At 53.8% G+C, this 22,179-nt stretch overlaps 1 protein-coding gene across 14 annotated transcripts in view; it reads left to right on the top strand.

The window, feature by feature from the left end:
* GRIN1 (glutamate ionotropic receptor NMDA type subunit 1) overlaps positions 1–22,179 on the top strand; it is a 35,247-nt gene that overhangs the window by 4,007 nt on the left and 9,061 nt on the right. For 13 of the 14 annotated variants that reach the window (XM_027703424.1, XM_027703423.1, XM_027703431.1 and 10 more), the window contains exons 2-18: positions 2,560–2,736; positions 7,101–7,163; positions 7,937–8,037; positions 9,643–9,764; positions 10,286–10,460; positions 11,778–11,922; positions 12,015–12,098; positions 13,019–13,154; positions 14,022–14,149; positions 14,324–14,488; positions 14,777–14,895; positions 15,498–15,610; positions 16,077–16,225; positions 17,098–17,255; positions 17,619–17,780; positions 19,518–19,627; positions 20,669–20,814. In XM_027703424.1, coding sequence (XP_027559225.1) covers positions 2,560–2,736; positions 7,101–7,163; positions 7,937–8,037; positions 9,643–9,764; positions 10,286–10,460; positions 11,778–11,922; positions 12,015–12,098; positions 13,019–13,154; positions 14,022–14,149; positions 14,324–14,488; positions 14,777–14,895; positions 15,498–15,610; positions 16,077–16,225; positions 17,098–17,255; positions 17,619–17,780; positions 19,518–19,627; positions 20,669–20,814 — 2,253 coding nt within the window. The remainder of the gene's footprint in view (positions 1–2,559; positions 2,737–7,100; positions 7,164–7,936; positions 8,038–9,642; positions 9,765–10,285; positions 10,461–11,777; positions 11,923–12,014; positions 12,099–13,018; positions 13,155–14,021; positions 14,150–14,323; positions 14,489–14,776; positions 14,896–15,497; positions 15,611–16,076; positions 16,226–17,097; positions 17,256–17,618; positions 17,781–19,517; positions 19,628–20,668; positions 20,815–22,179) is intronic. The other variant, XM_027703429.1, reaches the window with a different exon arrangement.

Below are 22,179 nucleotides of genomic sequence, written 5' to 3'. Positions count from 1 at the left end.
CTGGGATGAGCCCTTAGGCAGGCAGAAGTAAGAGGATAGCAAACCTTTCACTCAGGGACCTGTACATGGTCCTGATGTGGGCACACAGCCATGGTGGCCTCCAGCCATGCCCTGTGCACATCCCCTACAGCCACCAGCTCCATCAGCAGGCGCCCACACGAGCCTCTTCCCCCAGGCAGGGCATGGCCATGTGCAGACTGTGCACAGGGGTTCCAGCACCCAAGCACTGTCCCTGCAGGGGGACCTGCACTCACACTCTCTCTGCATGGACATGCTCACATTTGTGCACACACAGAGCCGTGGCTTTCACACACACAGACAGCTCCTCTTTGTGTGTACTCACATCAACCAAGTCAGGACAACTCATAATTTGCAGTTCTTAAGTCCTGACCCCACATAGAATCATCATAGAATCCTAGAATAGTTTGTGTTGGGTAGGACCTTAAAGACCATCTCATCCCACCCCCTGCCATGGGCAGGGACACCTTCCACTAGCCCAGGTTGCTCCAAGCCCCGTCCAACCTGGCCTGGAACACTTCCAGGAGTGGGGCAGCCACAGCTTCTCTGGGCAACCTGTGCCAGGGCCTCACCACCCTCACAGAACTTGCCATGAATTATTCTTCATTATCCTATTTAAAAGCCACAATTCTGTAATCCAGGAGCTGAGATACCATCAGAGCGAGTCCATGGCTCTTTTGACACCACCTCGGAAAGCAAATTTCCCTGAACTGTTAAACCAAGTTGCCCCCAACAACCTTGCAATGAATTGTTATCTGAACCAAGTGATATGAATTTGCAATACTTAAGGAAGCCGTGATCAGTTTAAACACCATTTTTACAAGCTAATGGGAAACTAGAAAATAATTTGATGCAATATACTTAAATCTCAGAGATTTTTTTAATTTCAAAAATGGATTGAAGGAATTTTGTTAGAATTCTGATTTTTTTTTTACCCTGTGTTGTGCTGATTTTTTTTGAATATTAGTTTTTCTGGGGTTTTTTTCAGCTCTTTTCTGACCTTTTTTTCCCATTTTCATTTTCCCTGGATTTTCTTAAAGCAATTAAAAATGGTCAGGGGTTAGAAATTAGAAATGCTCAGATCCATCGTGTGCATCCCTGGCCCAAGCTGTGGAGCAGGAATGGAAACTCCTGGGCATCTCTGCTGACTCCAAACAGATCCTGAACACTGTGTTGGTGTGGAGACTGTGGTTGTTCTTCCATTGTTTGTCCCTTGGGGCTTCTTCCCAGTCCAATGGGTTAGGGCTGGGCTTGTGGGGTGAGCTGCATTTCTGCTGCTCTTCCCGAAACTGGGAATGTTTGTATCAGCTCTGAGGTGTTTGTATCAGCTCTGAGATGCTTTTTGTGGCTCTCCTGGTTTGCTTCCTCCTTTGTTTAAACATCCACAGTTCTCCTCCATGGCTCAGTAATTAGGATGTGTTCCCAGTGCCTTGGTGGTTTTGCTGCTGCCTCCATCGTTTCTGTGTGTTGGGCCAGGGCAGGAGCAGGGGTTTGACACGATTTTCTACAGATTTCATGGTTTGGTTTGACATTATCACCATGTTGGGTGTGAGAAAAAGGCTTTATTTGGTGTGTCTGTTCCTCCTGTATGGGTCCATGGGGGACATGATCCCTTTTCCCTTCCAGTGTGATTTACTTTGGCCCCTTCAGGACATTTCTGACCCATGCTGGGTCTGGTCTCATGGTTGGGCAGTTATGGACAAGCCCTGTTTTGTTCAGACAAGCATCTCAGCCTCAAAGAAAGAAATATTATAGTGCTTTCCTTTTTGTCCTCTCTGGTTCAGAATTCTGCCTCCCTCCAGCACGTAGCTGGGTTGCCAAGTAAGGTCTCTGCTGAGCATGAGCACTCTGACTGTCTAATATTTGACTGTAGGGCCTTTTGGAAAAGCTGCATTTGTTTGAGAGCTCTCTGTCAGCTACAGCTTTTGGTCCAATTGCTCCCCTAACAGTGCTGTGCTTAATTAGACTGGAATTGCTATTACACAATCATCCAACCATAAAGATGTCTTTAACCAAATCAGAGAGGTCAACTGGGACATGAGTCCAGAGCTGCCTCCTCCTGTGGAACAGGCTGACCTAGAAACAGTCAGAGACCATGTTACAAAACTGCTTTTCTGAACCTCTCTCATGACAAATAACTAATATATTGCTGCCTGTACCTGCCTCTTGCTCCTCTGCAAAGGGAATTCAAGTTCTTTGTGATGTCAATTGCTCAGTAACAATTTTGGGAAGCCAAGAGGCAAGGCTATATTTGCACAGAACACTGCTGGCCCTTCGTGGCTCCATAGGCTTTTCTTCACTGTGGACCACAAAGCAAAAAAACCCTCTTTGCCATGCTCTAGATTAACCACAGAGAGGTACAAAATCACAGCCAGGATTCGCTTCTCAAGCAGAAGGAAGGAGTGCAGGTTAGCACTAGAGGTGTGCTCAAGGTGTGCAACACAGAGGTCTTCCCAAAATGGCTTTGTGATCCCAGCCCTGTCCCTGCAAACCTGGCTGACAAGCCCACAGTCTGTGTTGAGCTCTTGTTCTTCCTTGCAGAGCATCCACCTGTCCTTTTTGCGCACGGTCCCTCCATACTCTCACCAGGCCAACGTCTGGTTTGAGATGATGAGAGTCTTCAACTGGAACCACGTCATTCTGATAGTCAGTGACGACCACGAAGGTCGTGCTGCACAAAAGAAGCTGGAGACCCTCCTGGAGGAGAAAGAGTCCAAGGTCAGTTCCTGAACATTGTCTTGTAGCTTTGTTTAAGCAACAACAAAACTAGAAGTCTCGGGCTGTTGTATGTATGTAGATTTCTGTATGTAAAACACCTTTTCTTTCCATTGTAACATGGCTAACATGCTTAAAGCATCAACAGTGTCTGACTAGTACCTGACAGAACTTTGTACTTTATTCATTTCACTTGCTTTGCCATGGTCAAAATCTCCTACATGTAAATCGACTACAAAATGAAGGGAAGGATAACCTGGAGCTCTGCAAATGCCTCGCCCAAGATTCCCAGCTAAGGAGAGGACCAGTCGCTCAGCTTAGGGAAGCACCTGCCCCACCACAGCCACCCCGGGGCCAGGCAGACCCAGCAGTGCCAAACCAACCCTGAAAAGCAGCTTCTGAATTGGCTTCCCGGGGCTCACCTTAGAGGCTTAGGAGGGGCCAGGCAGCCGCTGTGTTGCTGCCCCGAGGGGCACAGCACCCTCTGTGTAGAGCTGTGGGCCGCAGGCTGGCGCCCGTTCCCATCTCCATCGAAGCACATGGCAAACGCTGCTTTCCTGACACCCACTGCTGGTACAAGAGGGCGGTTGTGGCTTTATGGAGGAGGTGCACTGCACCTGCACTCAGGGCCAGCAGGGAGCAGGGAGGGAGGTCCCCAAGCCTGCTAGAGATTCAGGAGGACAACCACAGACCTGCGGCGTGGAGTGAAAGGACCAAGCTAACGTTCCAGACAAGCAGGGAAGGAGAACACAGGAGCTGTTTGGCTGCAATCTACAAGGCAAGGAACCACAGACTGAAGTCCCGGCACGTTCTCTTGCCTGGGGCAGGGTGAGTCCCCTTCGGGTGTGCAGACACTGAGCCTGTCCAAGTCTCCAGCAGCATCAGGGCAGGAGCCAATTCGGGGCTGTTCCCTGCTGGGTCACAGGCAGGGACATCAATCTGCTCTTCTCCAGCCCCACCAGCAGCTGCTGGACTTTGGCAGTCAGTCAGCTGTTGAGGAGATGTGGCCACAGACACTTCTTGTGCTTGGAGTTGGTGGCTCAGCTGAGAGATCAGAGAGAGCAGCCTGTCACTGCTCTTCACCACCTCCCTGGTGAATAACTGGTGCAGGGCTGCAGGCTGGCACAAGCCACACTGAACAACAGGCTTTTGGTTTTGGCGGTGGTTTCCAAGGAGTCTCATCCTTGCTGAATCCTGGATCATCATGAGACACTGATGTGCCACCAGCTATAGTGGGATCCTCCTGCCTCCAAAGGCAGTTTTCTGCTGGGTGGCAGTGGAATATATGTCACTTCAAAGCCTCTTCCCAGCACAATGTCACACATCTAAGGAGAGCCATGGCCAGTCTCTCATTCCTTTCCTTGCATCTTTTGATTTCCACTTTCTGCTTTCCTACAGTTCCTCTGTTCTCCCTTTTGCTGCTCCCTCTCATGACTCCACTCCTTGCTTGCTCCATGTGATGCTCCCAGGCCCAGGGTGCATTTCTTCTTCACCCTATCCATCACATGGGAAAGCTTTTAGATCTGGAGCTTGAAAGATGGGGAGCAGGGGATGTGCTCAGACCTGCCCCACATTTGCACTGCATCTATAACATGTCTTGGCAGCTACTGGGCTGCTGCAGATGCCCAGGTCACTCTCCAGCCTGGGACACCTGCTCTGTGGTGGTAGGTCACTTTATCTTCCTTTTGGGGCACGCCACTGCATCTTGTTTCTGTTTCCCTTGCAAAAAAGGTCAAACAGACAGGTCTGGCTGGTCTTGAAGGTGGTAGATAGCCTGCTGGGGCTTTCCTGTCTCCCTCAATCTCTTCTTTTAATTCCTTTTCTGATCACTGATGTGCTGACTCTCTCCATGCCATGAAGTGGTACCTTGGGCAGCCTCCTCAAGGGCAGCCTGGCCCTGGGGAGGGAGCAGGCAGGAGACCTGCTCTCGACCTCTGCAAGGCTTGGGTCACAGTCCCTGAGGTCCTGTCCTCAGAGACTCCTCTGCCCACCCAAGCTCTTGGATTGGAGCATGGCTGTGTCCCCCACGGTCTGCACTGGCCCTGGGTGTCACTCATGCACCACTGTGTGGGTTTGCACTTCCACCAGGCACTCCAAGCCCAGCACTCAGGCCATGCTGGCCAGTCTTGGCACACCCCATGTGCTTGCCTTGTCTTAGGTCTGTCAGCAGTAACTCTACTGCTCCACCCCAGCACAACTCTGCTCGTTCATCTGGGCAGGCCACCAGTGCTGCTCAGGATCAGGAGGGAGTGTTGGACACTGTGAAATCAGAGTTTGTCCAAGTCAGAGGTGGCAGGTCTCTGGTGTGCTGAGTCTCTTTCTCTAGGACAGTGGCAACTTTTTTAGTGAATGCTTGAGAACCTGGTGGAAATTTTAATTTGTGGGACCCTGTATGAAACATGAGCTGAAGAGCAGGGAAGGGCTGCAGGACCACATGGAAAAATGGGGGGGGGAAAGACACATTATTAGTCTAGTTCTGTAGGGATAGTGACAGGGAGAGGTGATCAGGTGCCAGCTTTGCTGCACCCAAGACTCTGCTGACCAGCCTGGATTGAGGTGCATATCCCAGGCACACAAGGCTATTCATGTCTGGAGGCTGCAAGAGGGATGACCAAGTTTTTGGCTACATTGACAGTGCCTAAGGAGAAATGACCAGTGTCCCATCACTGGAGAACATTCCTGCTGTCCTGCACCTCTGTTCCCCTTGGAGGCAGTTGTTACCCCAGGTCTCACTGCAATCTCAGCAGTCTCTAAGAAGCTGCTCAGAAATCCTGGCTGTGGATGTCATCAGAAGTGAAGACAGACCTGGGCTCCAAGCAGATTTTGCCTCCTCAGATACTTTGCCTTGCAAGGACTCAATTCCTTTGAGCAATGAAAACCTGTCAGGCTGTGTCCAAGGAGAAGAAAGCAAAGATCACACGGTTGCACAGAAAGTAGATCTGCAAAATGTCCTGCCAAAGACTGGCCTGAGTGATCAGGAAAAGGCAAGCTACTTAGTTTGGAAAGTGAGACACAGAGATAAAACCTGACTGTCTAAGAAAAAACCTGGGAACATGAACCCTTGCACTCCAGGGGTGCAAAGGGGCTGGTTCCTGTCAGGGATCAGTTGCCATTGCCATAAGGTTCTGGGAAAATGAAGATCAGAATAGAGCTGTGTCCCATACCCCATATACACAGACCAGGAATACTCAGCAGGGGTGGGGTGGGGTCAAGAAGAAGAGGTCAGACACTGTCCCACCAAAACCTGCCAAGGCCTCTCCTGAAGGCACTGTCAGATTGATGTTATTGGCCTGACCAGGTGGGCTGCTCCCAGGAAGATCCACGGGGCTCTGTGCACGCTGTTGCAGGGTCACGGCTCCTGAGAGCAGAGTCTATTGGCCCTCAGCACACTGCCTGGAGAAGAGGAAACCTCCAGAAGCAGGTTTCATGCCTTGGGCTCCTTTGGGGCCAAGCAGCAGAAGTGGTTCAGGTAGGAGACAAGGGGAGGAGCAGGTTCTCTGCCCCGGTCCCTCATCTCCAGGGTCAGAGCATGCTAAGCCCCGTGTCCTGAGTCCAGTGCTGCTCTGGTCAGCACCAAGCAGTGAGCCCCACTAGCCACCTGTAGGGCCAGGTTATGGGCACTGTGGTCTTGGGTAGCTGCACCTCCCAGGGCCACCCTTGTGCCACAGAGCCATGAGGTGCCCTTGGCCCTCCCCAAGCACCAGGTAAAAGCTGCAATGTCATCCCATGATCACCATTGCTTCATATCGCCACGCTTTGAGCCAACACGGGATGTAGAGAACGTTACCTTTCTCTTTTGGATGTCAACAGAGCTCCAAAAGGCTGCTCCCTCCTTTCAGGGGGTGAGAAGTTCAGCTGAGACACCTCATTTGCTGTGAGCTCTCTGAGGGTGAACAGGATTGTAATGCTCATAGTGACTCTAGTATTGCTAATACTCTTAACTGTGACAGTTTGCCTTTATCCAGCACTTTCCGTACACAACATTTTGTCCTTTACTTCCACAGTAATTCCATGGAAACCCCACCACTTAGGCCCTTAGAGATGCATAGATTGTTTCTGAGCTTAAGATAAAAAATTTCTTGCTGAAGAATTCCCCAGTCCCACAACGGGAAATGCAACTGCAGCATCGCACCAGCTGTGGCACTCAGGCTTGCTCTGTGTGATATGGCCTTGCACCGTGACCTCCCGTGAGAGCTGAGGCACTCTCTCTCCTGATAGTGGTTTTTGCGAGCTCCAGCGTTATAGAGACCCTTTAGCAAACAGTGGAGGAGGAGGTGGATGTTGGATTGCTTTACTACACGTCATTTTCAACTGTTTATAATATTCTTCTGTGTCTACATATTTTCTCTGTGCACATTATTCATCAGAGTAAAAAAAGGAACTATGAAAACCTCGACCAACTTTCCTATGACAACAAGCGAGGACCCAAGGTATATATGCATGGAAATGCACGCCGCCCACCAACCTAACTAGCAAATGAAAAGTAGCCACAGCCACCAGAAAAATAAAAAAATAAAAAAAAAAAAAAGAAAAAAAAGTGAAAGAGAAAAAAAAAGAAAATAAAAGAAAGAAAAAAAAATCCATGACTATGTTTCTTGGTAGCACGTTTTTATGTTGAGATAGTTTGGTTTGGACTTGAGAATGGAAACTTAGCCAGCTGACCCTGGAAGGATTTCTTTTTGAAACATGCATGTGAACCAGTAATTAACTTGCAAGTTGTTTTTTTTTTTGAAAAGTTGAACCAACCCCCTTTCCTCCCCAAAGGAAACGGTTCCTTGGTGTAAGTTGCTCACTTTGACTCCCAAAGGTTAACCTTGTGCAATATGTTTTTTTCATTTCCCATGTTTTTGAAAAACAACACTCGTTTGAGTTTTCAATTGCATTTCAAAGCCTTTTTCTCTTTCCTGTACAATGCACGCCTCTTTTTGGGTCTTGATTGACTTCAGTTTGCATGCACAGTGCAAAAAAAATAAAAATAAAAAAATTAAACAACCGAAAGGCCAAAACCTTAAAAGAGAAAGGAAGGAAGGAAAGAAAGAAAAGAAAGAAAGGAAAGAAAAAAGAAAAAAATAACTATAACCAATCTTATTTAGCAGACTTTTGTGCAGTTTAATGAATTCTCTTGACCTTTTCTAGATAGCATGGCTCTCACCACCAGTCCTGGGGCTCCCACACTAACCAGCTTTGCTCACACTAATCACAGGCTGAGAAAGTGCTTCAGTTTGACCCTGGAACCAAAAATGTGACATCGCTGCTGCTGGAGGCGAAGGAGCTGGAGGCTCGGGTCATCATCCTCTCTGCCAGGTAAGGCAGTGCCATTCCTTCCCCTCCCTGCTCTGCTTTTCTCCTCTCCCCTTTGCAACACTGCCCAGAACTGAAGTCAAAGCAGATTTGGGGTTTGTCGTCCTTCCAAGGAGCACGAGAGGAAAACCCTGTTGTGGTTTAACCCCTGCCAGCAGCCAAGCCCCTCACAGCCACTCCCCACTCCCCCAACAACGATATCAGGGACAGAATCAGAAGGGTAAAAGATGGAGAACTCATCAGTTGAGATAAAGACAGTTTAATAGGGAAAGGGGAAAGCAAAAGCCACTCACAAGCAAAGAAAAACAAGCAATTAGTTCACCCCTTCCCACGGGCAGCAGGTGTTCAGCACCTTCAGGAGAAAAGGACCCCATCCCACGGAATGGTGACTTGGGAAGACAAACACCATCACTCCAAATGTCCTGCCCCATTCCTTCTTCCCCCCAGTTTTATATACTGAGCATGATATCATATGGCCTGGAATATCCCTTGGATCAGGTGGGGTCACCTGCCCCAGCTGTGTCTCCTCCCAACTTCCTGGCCAGTGTGGCAGCAGGAAAGCAGAAAAGCCTTGGCCCTGTGTGTGAGCCCCACTCAGCAACAACAAAAACATCCCTGTGTGATCAACCTGGGTTCAGCACAAACCCAAACACAGCCCCACACCAGCCTCTGGGAAGGAAATTACCTGTCCCCAGCTGAAAGCAGCACAGCCCCACACACGGGTGTCCAGGGCAGGTGGTGGGTGCTGTGTTGTGCTGGACGTGCTGCTGGCCTGGGAGCTGGCAGTCACCAGCATGGCTGGGATGTCTCTCCTGCACAGTGTCAGCAGCTGCAGATCCAGCTGCAGTCAGTGACGGTGTATCCTGGTCCAGCTGTGTGGGAGGGAAGCCTCACTGTCCATGCCTGCAGCATAAGGACTGGGCCAGATGTGCAGATACTCAACAGTGCTGGGCCCTGTGGGATCAGGTGAAGCTGGGAGAAAGGTTCCCATTGCTCAAGAAATGAGCTGTTACCCAGGAGAAATAGTTGTCAGAGAAGGGCTACCTGGACTTGTGTCTTCCCTGGCGCTGCCACCGTCTTGGGACATGACACAGGAGAAAAGGAGCCATCCAGCCCTTCCCTTCATTAAGCTCTTAGAGAGTGTGCAAAGGAGGCAACGAGGATGGGGAAGGACCTGGATTTGAAGCTGTGGGAGGACACTGAGGGCACTTGGGGTGTTCAGCTGGAGAAGAAGAGACTGAGGGGAGAGCTCATGGCAGTTCCAGCTTCCTGGGCAGGGGCAGAGGAGGGGCAGGGACTGAGCTCTGCTCTGGGGGGACCAGGGACAGCAACCAGGGAATGGCTGGAGCTGTGTCAGGGCAGGGTCAGGTTGGATCTCAGGAAAAGGTTCTTCCCCCAGAGAGTGGTTGGGCACTGACCAGGCTCCCCAGGGCAGTGGGCACAGCCCCAAGGCTGCCAGAGCTCCAGGAGGGTTTGGCTGATCCTCTGGGGCACAGGCTGTGACCCTTGGGCATGGGCCTGTGCAGGGCCAGGAGTTGGACTCTCTGATCCTTGTGGGTCCCTTCCAACTCAACACATTCTGTGATTCTGTGACTCCTCTCGTTGCAGTGAGGACGATGCAGCCACGGTGTACAGAGCAGCAGCCATGCTCAACATGACGGGCTCGGGCTACGTGTGGCTGGTGGGGGAGCGGGAGATCTCGGGCAGTGCCCTGCGTTACGCCCCTGACGGTAGGTACCCCTGAGGGACCCCCAAGGCACCCACCCCGCTGCCATCAGGGCTTGGAGACCCCGCACAGAGCCAGCACGAGGGGCCCCTGCCCCCCCAGGGACCCCCTGGACTGGGGGAACACGGTGCCGTGGTGGTCCCAAGCAAGTGGAGGGTCCCACATGTCGCTTCCCATTCCCCCTGCCTGCATGGGGAGCCAGCAGTCCAGCAGCCTTGTTCACACTGCCATACCCCAAATCCACGTCACTGGGGCTTTGCAAGCTGACAATGGCCTGGGGGAGGGGTTGGGTAGGGCACTGGGGATGGAGCATGTAGCTGTCCCCGTACCCCTCTGGCAGGCAGGACGGTGCCCGCCCCGCGCCGCTGCCCCTGCCTGAAGCTCGGGCAACTCCCCACTGCATCCGAGGGTCCCCAGCCCATAACCAGGTGCTTGCTTGTCCCCAAGCCCTGTTCATGGGAGCAAAGCTGGAGCAGCCAGCGAGCCCAGGTGTGCTGACCTTCCTCCTCCCCTCCTCTCGGGCAGGAGTGATCGGTTTGCAGCTCATCAATGGGAAGAATGAGTCCGCCCACATCAGCGACGCTGTTGCCGTGGTGGCACAGGCCGTGCACGACTTGTTTGAGAAGGAGAACATCACAGACCCACCACGGGGCTGCGTGGGCAACACCAACATCTGGAAGACAGGACCCCTTTTCAAGAGGTATTTGGTAAAGGGTCCTGCTGGAGGGAGCAGAGGACCTGCTGGGGGAGAGCTGGAAAAGGTGGGAGTATGTGGAAAAGGTGCAGGAGAACATGGCAGCTTTGCTCAGAGTATCTGTCACTAAAGCTTTGGGGCATGTGGCACAGGGCTGACTGGACTCTCCTGCATGATTTGGATGTGAAGGCTCTCCCAGAAAACTATCCCAGACACAGGCTCAGGAAATGGCACCCGGTTTAGGCATCATCTGGTGCCTGACACCAAGTTGCTCCATGCCAAACCATGCTGCCCTGGGCAATGCTTGGGCAGCTGGGATGTGAGGGCAGGAAATGACTCTAGGAAGAAAAGATATGGGGGCCATGATGTCCTCCAGTCTGGATCCTAATTCCATGAGTGGAAGTGGGAGAGAGGGGGTTTTCTGTCAAAGCAGAGTAGGGGGATGTTTCTGCCAAATTGAAGCTCGGTACTGTGGACACATTTCCTGCTGAACATTCCAAGGGCTGTGGCATGGGTCAGTGTGCTGCAAGCAGATCTTGGTGGCAAGAGATCTCCCTGCATGGGACAGGCAGATGAGAGCATGTGTGTGCTGGGTCTTGCTGCCATGGGCAGAAGGATCGGCAGATGCTGCATGTGCTTCCCAGAACCCAATTTTTGTGCACATCATTGTGGATGCTGAAGCCACAAGGGCCTCTTCTGCAGGCTGGACTGTGGTACAGCAGCAATTCCCTGCAGACCTGGGTTCTGCTGAGCATGGAACCTGCAAAGCCTGAAGTTTGTTCTGGAAATATTTCTGGCGTCCTCTGCGGCGACACAGTTTTTGGCATAAGCGAGTCAAAGGTGTTCTCCACAAGTGGCTCAGGCAATTGTTCTGTGTCCTCACTATCATCTTTCTGGGGTTTGGGGGCTGATCTCCTCTTGGTGGTGTATTCCTGGAGCTCTGTGTAGGCTGTGATGAGCTGGTGCCAATCAGAAGCACCAGGAATTGTGACATGGACAAAGCTCCCAAGGGACACTAAGAGGAAGGTGTCCTTGGGTGTTGTGGGACACATCATTCCTGAAGGAAACGGGAATGATCTACCGGAAAACAAGGGTCAGTGACAGCAGATATGGTGGTGAACTTCGGGAAAATGGCTCCATCCACCAAGAAGGGATGACTGCTGGTCTGTGAACAGACCATAGGCAGCCTTGGCTGGATTTCTGTAGGGTAGTGTGCACATGGCAGGTAACTGAGAGAAAGATTTGCCCTTCTGATGCTTTCTTAGGGGTCCCAATGGCCAGAGCAGGTTTTCTAGGTTGTGCCCACTGTGTTTCCCTCTCTAGGGTGTTGATGTCCTCCAAGTACTCGGAGGGTGTCACTGGTCGCGTGGAGTTCAACGAGGACGGGGACAGGAAGTTTGCCAACTACAGCATCATGAACCTGCAGAACCGGAAACTGGTCCAAGTTGGGATTTACAACGGCAGCAATGTATGTACAGGCCTGGCCTGGGGAGGAGTGTGTGCACTGGGGTGTTTACTTATGGTCTTACACCCCTCTGCTTCCTCTGGGATTGCTCACAGGTCTTGACCAACGACAGGAAGATTATCTGGCCCGGGGGGGAAACTGAGAAACCTCAAGGCTATCAGATGTCAACCAAGTTGAAGGTAACAGCAAATGGCATTAGGGGGTGGCAGGTCTCCTCAGCTCTCTGCATGCCAGGCCATGACTTTATCTGCCTCCACCTCCACTGCTGCCTCAGCAGCTCTCAGCAGCATTTGCAAACCCGGGGCACCTCAGAGAGGATGTAGCAGAACAATACAGAAGGTACTGGAGGGTGTTCAGAGCACAGCTTTCAGCTGGAATCAAACTCCAGAAGCTGGAGGTGACACTGGAAGAAGGTCTCTCCAGTCTTGCTTTGCTTCTCATGCTCTTCCCTGAGGTGACACCCAGCAGCCACTTTAGTGACTGGATCCTGGGCAGGTCGGTCTTACCACTGTGGCCATTCATTTGTCCTGCTGTCCAGGCAAGGGACACACTCCTGCTGGTAGTGAGCCCTTGGCCCTGCAGAGGTGGTGTTGGTGCTTTGGGATGTTGCACAGCTGAAAAGGTCTAGGGTAGGACTGAAATATCTGCATCAGCTTGGGGCAGTGTGACAGTGTCTAGAGGACCTTTCTGGGCACTAATCCTGGCTGTGTGGTGCCTCCCATCAGCCTCCTGTTAGGCAGAGGGGTTTTGAGGCTCATGTGAAAGTGCCACATGAAGGAGGGTGCTGATACAGCTGTTCCTCATTTCGGGATCAGGGAAAGCAAATGTTCTTAGAGGTGGCCTTGACAGTGCTGGGTTAACAGCTGGAATTCATGATTTTAAAGGTCTTTTCCAGCTAAATGATTCTATGATTCTGTGATTCCCTGTGCCAAAGCCAGGTCTTGCTGCTGGGCTGAGCAGTCTTGTGTGCTGAGATGGCAGCTGGCACACAAGGCATTTTAGCCATGCTGGTGTGGAGAGGGCAGCCCAGCTCCTCACCAGGGAAATGCAGCTCTGGAGGGGGACAGAGACAAGAGGGTGTTTGTGCTTGGCCTGGCAGATCGTGACAATCCATCAAGAGCCCTTTGTGTATGTGAAGCCCACACAAGCAGATGGGACATGCAGGGAGGAATTCACCATCAATGGAGATCCCGTGAAAAAGGTCTTCTGCACTGGACCCAACGAGACCATCCCAGGTAACTCAGTGTGGGGGTGACTCCCCCAGCCCACCAGGCTGATGAAGAATGCCACTCCAAGAAGGGGTCTCAGGGAGGGTGCTCAGTCACACAGGAAGCCTAGAGGATGAGGAACAGAAAGGTGACAGCACAGTCAGCCCCCAAATGACCCCCATCAGCTCAGCCCCACAGTAGTGCTGTGCAGGAATTGGGCACTGGGATTCAGATTTTTGAACCCAACAGGGTACTTTCCCGCTGCCTCTTTTCTGGATAGGCTCCAGGGCTGTTTTGGGGGTTGCACCCCAAGGTTCTGTCTCCTGACATGCTCTAATTCTCTTTGCCTTGATCTCCAGCAGAAGTGAGACTCTCAAGGCATATTAGCACTTCCTGCACTGATATGAACAACACCAGTTTCAAACTGTTATGGAAAGCCCGTGTCAGGGTGAGGAGTGAGCACCTGGGGGGAGGGTGAGCTGCTCAGCAATGCCAGGCTTGCCCAAATCCACCTAAAGGGCATCCCCTTGGCCCATCATGCTTTCCTGTGCACACCATTCCCCCAGCCCTGAGCTGTGTCCTGGGCTGTGTTCAACCTGCTGGGTCCAGCACATGCACCGTGCCCTCAGTGGGTGGGTAGCACCAAGTCTCAGCTCACCTCACTGGGACACAGCGAAGGAATGAGACCCCTTTGCCCCCAGCTTGCCAACACCAGAGGGGATGGAGGCAGTGAGAGGGTGGTCAAGGCAGATGGTCCTGATGGATGAGGTGGTTACACCCCATATGGAACCAGGGCCATGAGGTGACTGTTCTCAGTGGGACAGGCATGGATCCTGCATGGGGTTCCTGGCAAAGGGCTGCCTCCATCCTCCCCCCATTGTCTCCCCTCCTCAGGCCGTCCCACAGTGGCTCTGTGCTGCTACGGCTTCTGCATCGACCTGCTCATCCGGCTGGCAGGGGTCATGAACTTCACCTATGAAGTTCACCTGGTGGCTGATGGTAAATTTGGTACCCAAGAGCGGGTGAGTTTGGGCAGCCTGTGATGTCTCTTTGCCTTTATCATGTGTTGAAATACCCCCAGGCCCTTCTCTGGAGCAGGGGTGGGGTGGGAGGGCAGTGCGGGATGTGTGGGGATCCTGGCTGGTGGGGGAAGTGTGTCAGGGCAGGAGTTTGATCCTGTGTGGGCTCTCTGGCAGGTGAACAACAGCAACAAGAAGGAGTGGAACGGGATGATGGGGGAGCTGCTGAGCGGCCAAGCAGACATGATTGTGGCTCCCCTCACCATCAACAACGAGCGGGCTCAGTACATCGAGTTCTCCAAGCCCTTCAAGTACCAGGGACTCACCATCCTTGTGAAGAAGGTATGGGCTGGGGTGGGATATTCTGTAGAACAGGGGAGGTGTCCCCTGCTCCCCACACTGCAGAGAAGTGCCATGCCCACACCATGCCCAGATCCTCCGGTGCTGCCCCTGCAAATCCCAACCTCCAGACTGGGTTAGTGCTGGGTCTTGTCTCTGCCACCCTGACCCCTCCTGTGTAGCTGAGCAGGAGGAGCTCAGAGCAGGGCAGGGGTCCCTGAGGGTCCAGCCAGGCGGGCAGGGTGTGGGTGTGGTGGGTGCCAGCACTGTTCACCTCTCTCTGTGTGCCAGGAAATCCCCCGCAGCACCTTGGACTCGTTCATGCAGCCCTTCCAGAGCACCCTCTGGCTGCTGGTGGGGCTGTCCGTGCACGTGGTGGCAGTGATGTTGTACCTCTTAGACCGATTCAGGTGAGTGCACTTGGGACCACCCAAGGGCTGGAGGGGACAGGGAGGTGCTCCTGGGAACCATCTCCTGGGTCCCCGCAGTGTGCTCAGGCACAGCCCTGCAGCCCTTTGGGGGGCTCTCACAGGAACTAACCCCACCTTCTCTGCCTCACCAGCCCTGGGCTGAGGCTCCTCTCCCCACTGGTTGCCTGAGTTTCCTCTGAGATAGTTTCCTCTGGCCCTTCCTTGGCCCTATGACAGCTTCTCTGAGGGGCAGGGAACCTGTTCCCACCTCAGCCCTGTGCCCAGACACTTTGGTGGCTGATCTGCAGTGAACCCTCTGTGTTGCAGTGGGAGAGGCTCGAGCTGGTCAGGATCAGATCATCTTTCTGGTCTGGAGAGAAGTGTGATGTGACTGGTACCAGAGTGAGATGTACAGGGTTGCTTATCAGCACTGGGGATGTGCAAGGCAGTAGGACATGATGAGAAAAAGCTGTTTGGGACACAGGCACAGTCTGTAGGGTTGAGTGATACAGGCCTGCATCAGGACACTTAGGAGGGCACAGTGGAGAGCCCCAGAAACCAGGCTAAGGGAAATGAGAGAAGTTCTTTTTCTTGTTTTCCAGCCCGTTTGGCCGGTTCAAAGTAAACAGTGAGGAGGAGGAGGAAGATGCCCTGACCCTCTCCTCGGCCATGTGGTTCTCCTGGGGGGTCCTGCTGAACTCTGGCATCGGAGAAGGTGAGTCACAGCACACAGTGGGACTGCTGTGCCCTGCAGCCTTGTCCCTGAGCTGAGAAGGCTGGAGGAGAAGCCTGTCACTGATGAGGCTGATGCCCTTTGGGGACATAATTCCCTGAGCCTTCCCTGGAGCAGGCTGGTAGAAGATTGGTAATGCTGAGTGTGACACACTTGTGGCGCTTGTGAGGGCCATCCTTCCACCCCCAGCATCAGTGGGGAAAACAGGTCTGTCTTTGCTGTGTATCCTGCTCAGTTGCCCACCCACTAAGGATGGGACACAGCATGCCCTGGAAGGAGCTGGGTTTCTCTTGGTTTGGGCAATGCAGAAGCTCCTTGCACAGCTGTTGGCAGAGCAGATAAATGGTGCATGTCTGCAGCTGCCGTTGGTCTCACACAGATTGACATGTCTTTGATGACCAAGCCAAACTCTTGTCATGCCAGTCTGATCTCTCATCTCTCCCCCCAGGTGCTCCCCGGAGTTTCTCTGCCCGTATTCTTGGCATGGTGTGGGCTGGCTTTGCTATGATCATTGTGGCTTCATACACTGCCAACCTGGCAGCCTTCCTGGTGTTAGACCGACCTGAGGAGAGAATCACAGGCATCAACGACCCCCGGGTAATACCCTTCACTTGCTTTCCCCTTCCCTGCCAAACCTCTGGGCATATAACGTGGCTTGTAGATTCAGAGCCCTGATTCACCGTGGCTGGGATCTGTGCCAGGGGAGCAAAACCAAGCTCTACATGGGCTGATCCTGGTGGGTCTGAGCCCCTGCACTGGGTGGGAATGGACAGACATGGGGAGGGATCAGCAGGAAAAAGCTTGTCCATAATAGCCCCTATGCAGTCAAACTGCCTGCCAGTTCCTGGAGAGCCTCCACTAACCAACGAGGAAACAATTAATTATGGATGACTTATAACTAATGAAATTGTCCCTGCGGTGCAGTCAATACTCTCCACATGCCTCAAATCCATTTCCTGCTCTGGCAAGGACACAGCCACAGCTTATCAGCCCCAGCACACAGGAATGTGCTCTGCAGCAGCACTGACCCACAGTGTGCTGCACCCTGCTGCATCCTCTGCCCACAGCACTGCCAGCCCCATGGCATCCACAGCCTCCTGCACCCTCAGTGCCACAGTGTTCCTGTCCCACATTGTGCCCTGCTCCCCCACCACTGTCCCAGAGCATCCACTGCCCTGTGGCATCCTCTGAGGAGATCAAGGTCTTCTCTAGGAAACAGGTCTCTGAAGGAGATGGGAAATTAGGAAACATGGCCTTGGGGTGAGTCAGTTTTGCTGATGAAGGACAGAAAAAATAGGAGCCCTGTCACAGAATCACAGAATATTCTGAGTTGGGAGGGACCCACAAGGATCATCGAGTCCACCTTTTCAGTGAATGACCCATATGGGAATCAAACCCACATCTTCAGTGTCAGTAGCACCGTGATCTACCCAGCTGAGCTGAGCTCGGGGTCTGTCCTTGCCTTCCAGCTGCGCAACCCCTCCGATAAGTTCATCTACGCCACGGTGAAGCAGAGCTCCGTGGACATCTACTTCCGACGGCAGGTGGAGCTGAGCACCATGTACCGGCACATGGAGAAGCACAACTACGAGAGCGCTGCCGAAGCCATCCAGGCAGTGAGGGACAAGTGAGTGGGGCCAGCACCTTGTCTGGCCGTGCTGGGAGGCGTTTCAGGGAGCTACAACTGGGTGGAGCAAGCAGGGCCGAGGGAGCTGCAGTCACAGCGTGTCTTGATGGGGCCTCCCAGTTGGTGCTGAGTGGGATCTTCCCGGTCCTAGAGCGTTTCAAGTCTCTGGGTGGAGAGCCCAAGGTCTATGTGGGGAGCGGCACAGTGGGAGCCCTGGCCCTTCTGGTCTCTGCTCTTCCTTCTGTGCAAGTCTGGGTGGCTTCAGTGCTTAAATTAGGGCTGGGAGCACCCTCGCTGCTCCCAGAGTGGCTGCAGACAACTGGGCTGCCCCCCCTCACCTGTCTGTCCTCTCTCGCTGCCCAGCAAGCTCCACGCCTTCATCTGGGACTCGGCCGTGCTGGAGTTTGAAGCCTCCCAGAAGTGTGACCTGGTGACAACGGGGGAGCTTTTCTTCCGCTCCGGCTTCGGGATCGGGATGCGCAAGGACAGCCCGTGGAAGCAGAACGTCTCCCTGGCCATCCTCAAGTCCGTACACAGCTCGTGGTGTAGGGCTTGCCCCAAATGCTGCATGTGCTTGCACGCAAGTAACCTCATGTCAGGCACTGCTCCCCCACCCTCTGCAGGGACGGGGGTGCTGGGGGCTGCCATGTCCCTCCTGACAAAGGGGGCATGGAAGGACCAGAATGGGCACCCACAGTCTCGGCTCCAGCTTGCAGGGCTGGGGAAGCAGCAGGGAGATGTTGGGAGGGTAGAGCAGAGCAGGGCAGGGATCAGGAGCCAGGCTTGTCCAGGAATGTGGGGAAAGCTGGCAGAGAAAGCTGGGGCCACCCAGTACCAGGTCCCGGTGAGCAGGGTGTGGGTGCTGCCATCTCCCCACTTCTCCTTGTGGGCTCAGCCAGCCTGACAGCATGGCACTGCCCTGGCTTGATCTGCCAGGGGTTTTTCTTTCAACTCTGACTATTCCTGTTAGGCAGGGATATGTCATGACCCCTGCTGAGTCCAACTAAGGCTTTTACACCAGCATTAGCCTGCAGTGTGGCGTGTCACAAGTCAATCTGGTATTATGGGTAAAAAGGGATTGCCTTGTGTTACTTTGGAAATGCCACATTTGTGTCAGACAGAGGAATGTGGCAGTGGAGGAACAGGCAGCTAGGAAGCAGCAGGTGGAGAGAGACAGACATGTGAGATTCTTTTTAGGAGAGACAGGATCAGGAGCCACCACAGTCCTGCCCAACACGTAGAGATGAAAGGCCTGAGGAAGAGAATGGGCAGGATGTGGAAGACACAGGCAGGACCAAGACACAGGGCAATATAGGGAGCCATGGTACCCCATCTGTGGGGTGATCTTAGCATGGGGATGGGGGGCAGATGGGATTTGGGTGAACAATGTGAGAAGCCTGAAGAGGTCACAGGGGTCCTTGGTGCCCTCCTGGGAGAGGATGGGGAAGCCCAAGGCTGGAGGTGACCCAGGAAGGTAGTGGGGAACAACAGGGAGGAAAGTGCAGGGGGGCTGTGGTGAGATGTGTGCTCTGTGCCCCATCTTCATCCCCACAAGCTGTTCAGGCAGAAACAGGCACTGTGGGGACACAGTTTGGTTTGTTTCCTCCCAAGCTGTGACACCAAGCTGTGACACCAAGCTGCTGGGGATTCCCAGCCCTCACCGTGCACCTCGGGGAGCTGCCAGGCAGCAGTGCCCTGACCTAGAGGGTGCTGGGCATCCCCAGAAAGGATTGGGGTCGGCGTTACCTGAGCTCCCAGGTGGCCCTGGCAGGTGGGGGGAACATGCAGGAGGGAACTGGGAGACGTGGTTCATGTCCACTCCCTTCAGCCTCTCTCCAAATGCTCTCTGAGCACTACCTACATCTGCCAGCTCCATCCTTTCCATGGGAACACACCTTACATGTGGCTTACACGTGACACTTCTGGCAACAGCTGGCTGCCCCACAGCTGCCCCAGGGGCACTGGCACTGGGAAGCTGTGGGTCCTGCTCACACCCACTGCCCTGTGCACAGGTTGTGTGCAGGGGGGGTGTGAGTACATGCAGTACTGGCAACCCCTGCAGACAGGCCATACACACACCCTCCATGTAAAGATCACACGTGTGTGCACTCACACACAGCCAGCACATCCTTGGTCCCTATTGTTTGTGGGCTGCAGGCAAGTGCAGATTCCTGACACAGGAGGCACAGAGGCACAACGTGTGCCCCAGCTGCTGTTGCTGGTTCCCAGTGACTACTCTGTCCTGTCTCCTTTTGCTTCCAGATCCCACGAGAACGGCTTCATGGAGGACTTGGACAAGACTTGGGTGAGGTATCAAGAGTGTGATTCCCGTAGCAATGCCCCAGCAACACTCACCTTTGAGAATATGGCAGGTTTGTTCTGCAAACCTCTTTCTTCCCCCTCACTGGGTAGCCTGCTTTCACTCAAGACACTCTCCTCTCCAGGGCTTCCTCTTGGGCCAAATCACTGCTTCTTCTGGGTCTGTGCTTCCCTACTGCTGGGAGGCTGCTGTGGTGGGCTCCAACTCCACCGTGTTTGAAACAGTTCCACAAAGCTTCCCCCACATTCCCTGGGTGCCCTTCTCACTGGTGGCGCTGCCCTGCTGTGAGCACTGCTCCCCTCCCTCTGCTCTGGCCAGACTGTGGCTGTCACTGTGGAATCAGAGCTATCCCAAGGCAGAGAGAGGGGAGCAGCACCTTGGGAAGGGCAAGAGGGGACCCTACTACAGGAGGGGGCTGGAGGCGAGAGACAGCCCCCAGCCCTGAGAGCCCTGGGCAGGGGCAGGATGAGGATAATGGATACAGAGGGGTTTTATCTTGGTCCCCCTTTGCAAAGGCTTTGAGAACCCCCAGACAGGGTCTACTTTGCAGCAATGTGGTGCTGCTGGTCCTACACCCAGCCAATGCAGTGATGAGGGATGAGGGACCCCATGCTCACCAGCACCACCAGCCAGGGCAGAGGGGGCATTTCGCTCTGTCTCCTCAAGACACCTCTCCAAAGCCCCAGGGTTGCAGGTGTCCGAGGACAGCACAGAGCTCTGTTCATGGCTGTATTTCTCAATAAGATAAACCAAAGCACCAGAGCTGGTTTTGGTGTGAGTGACCCCACAGTCCCATGTGGGGGTCTGCCCAGGGGCTTGGTGCAGCAGCCAGCACGCAGCACTGGTGCAGCACAGTGCCCTGCCCAACCAGAGCTTGCACAGACACCCAGCACCCCACCACCTCTCTGCCCACCACTGCAGTGCCCACCCTGCAGCACCTGCTGTGTTCCCCTCCCCGGCCCCTCCAGGACTAGGGGGGATGGTGGGGGGACCCTGGGTTGGCAAATGCTCCTGTTGCTGGGTGTGATACAGAAGAAATGAAGTGTCATGTTGCAATTTCTACTGCCCCCTGTAACTTTCCTGCTTATTTCAGGTGTGTTTATGCTGGTGGCTGGAGGTATTGTTGCCGGGATATTTTTAATATTCATAGAAATAGCTTACAAAAGGCATAAGGACGCGCGGAGGAAGCAGATGCAGCTGGCGTTTGCGGCCGTTAATGTGTGGAGGAAAAACCTGCAGGTAGGACAAACCGTTTTTAGAGCAAATCTCCACCAGGTGCGTTTTCCATTCCTTCACCAAAATCAGTGAATGCAGAGCTGTGGATTAGCACGGGGCCCTCTGTCCCACACCCCAGAAACTCCAGCTGGGCATTACTGGGCGCCCAGCAAGCTGTAGTGCCTCGTCCCTGGGAGCTGCCCCTGGCCCATGCCGTCTCTCCTGGGAGCTGTTGTGCACAGCTCCAACTGGGACAGATAGTGGGGCCCAAATGCCCCCAGTGGAGCTTGGGATGGGGACTTTGCTCTGCTGAGGAACATGTGCTGGAGCCTTGGCTCCAGCCGAGCAGGCAGTGCCAGTGTGGCTCCCTTTGCAGGTATCTGCCCTGCTGTCCAGCTCTGGCCATGCTCACCAGCAGATGGGGGGAGGTCAATCCGCTGCCACTGAGCATCCCTGGCCGGTGCTCAGGTGGAGAAATGCTCCAGGGATAGTTTCCATCACCTACCCTTCCCTGCTTGCTCCCCAACAGCGCGGTAGCCCTTGTCACACCCAGGACCGACTCCAAAATGAGGTGGTGCGTGCTCTTGTCCTTTGGAGACAAGGACATTTCCCCACACGGGAGCCAGCAATGCCAGTCCCTGTCAGTGCCAAGGCTCCCTCGGGCCTCTTCCATGGGGCTGTTGTTCTTCCCTACTTCTCCTGTCCCTGGAACCCCTCTGTGCCACTCAGGCAGGGAAGCCCGGGGGGTCAGAGCTGCCTGGCAGTGACACTGAGCCATGGACATGTCTGTGGGCCACCAGCCTCACACTTCCCTTGCCCTGCTGCTTTTGGGGCTGAGCCCTGCAGTGCCCCTGAACCCCAGTTTAGAGCAGCTGGAAGCTCTGTCTGAATTGCCCGGGCTGGGTTTTTCCCTTGGGGAAGCACCAGCGTTCAAAGAGCAAGAGATCCTTTAGGCGACTAAAGGAGACTGCGCTCGGAGCAGAGCCAGCAAAGGAAAGAGAGAGAACGAGGCTCGGGGACCCCGAAAGGAGCCCGGAGCGGTGGCCCTGGGGGAGCAGCGCTGGCTGGGGTGTTTTGGGGGGGGCTGCCCGGGTGGAAGTGACCTGCCCGAGAGCAGCAAGGGGAGCACGAGGCCGGGCTGCTGTATCCTGAGAGCTCGCTGGGTTCAGTTCGCCGATAAGAGTCTCGGAAAAGCCATTTCTCAACATTTTTTTTTCCTTTTTTATCTTTTTTTTTTCCTTTGCTTCCAAAAAGCAGCAGCACCGAGGGGGTTAAGGCTGCTGGGACAGAGCACACTAGTCGCACTGCCATTTTTCACTTGCCAACCTTCTAGAAAATACTGCACTGGGTCCTTGGGCAGAGTCTGTGGGACTGTGAGCAAAGCATGCT

This window comes from Neopelma chrysocephalum, unplaced genomic scaffold (assembly GCF_003984885.1).
Source record: "Neopelma chrysocephalum unplaced genomic scaffold, ASM398488v2 Primary Assembly neopelma1_226, whole genome shotgun sequence".
Lineage (NCBI taxonomy): Eukaryota > Metazoa > Chordata > Aves > Passeriformes > Pipridae > Neopelma > Neopelma chrysocephalum.
The sequence above is the reverse complement of the archived record's forward strand: the minus strand, read 5'-3'. Positions and strand labels throughout refer to the sequence as shown.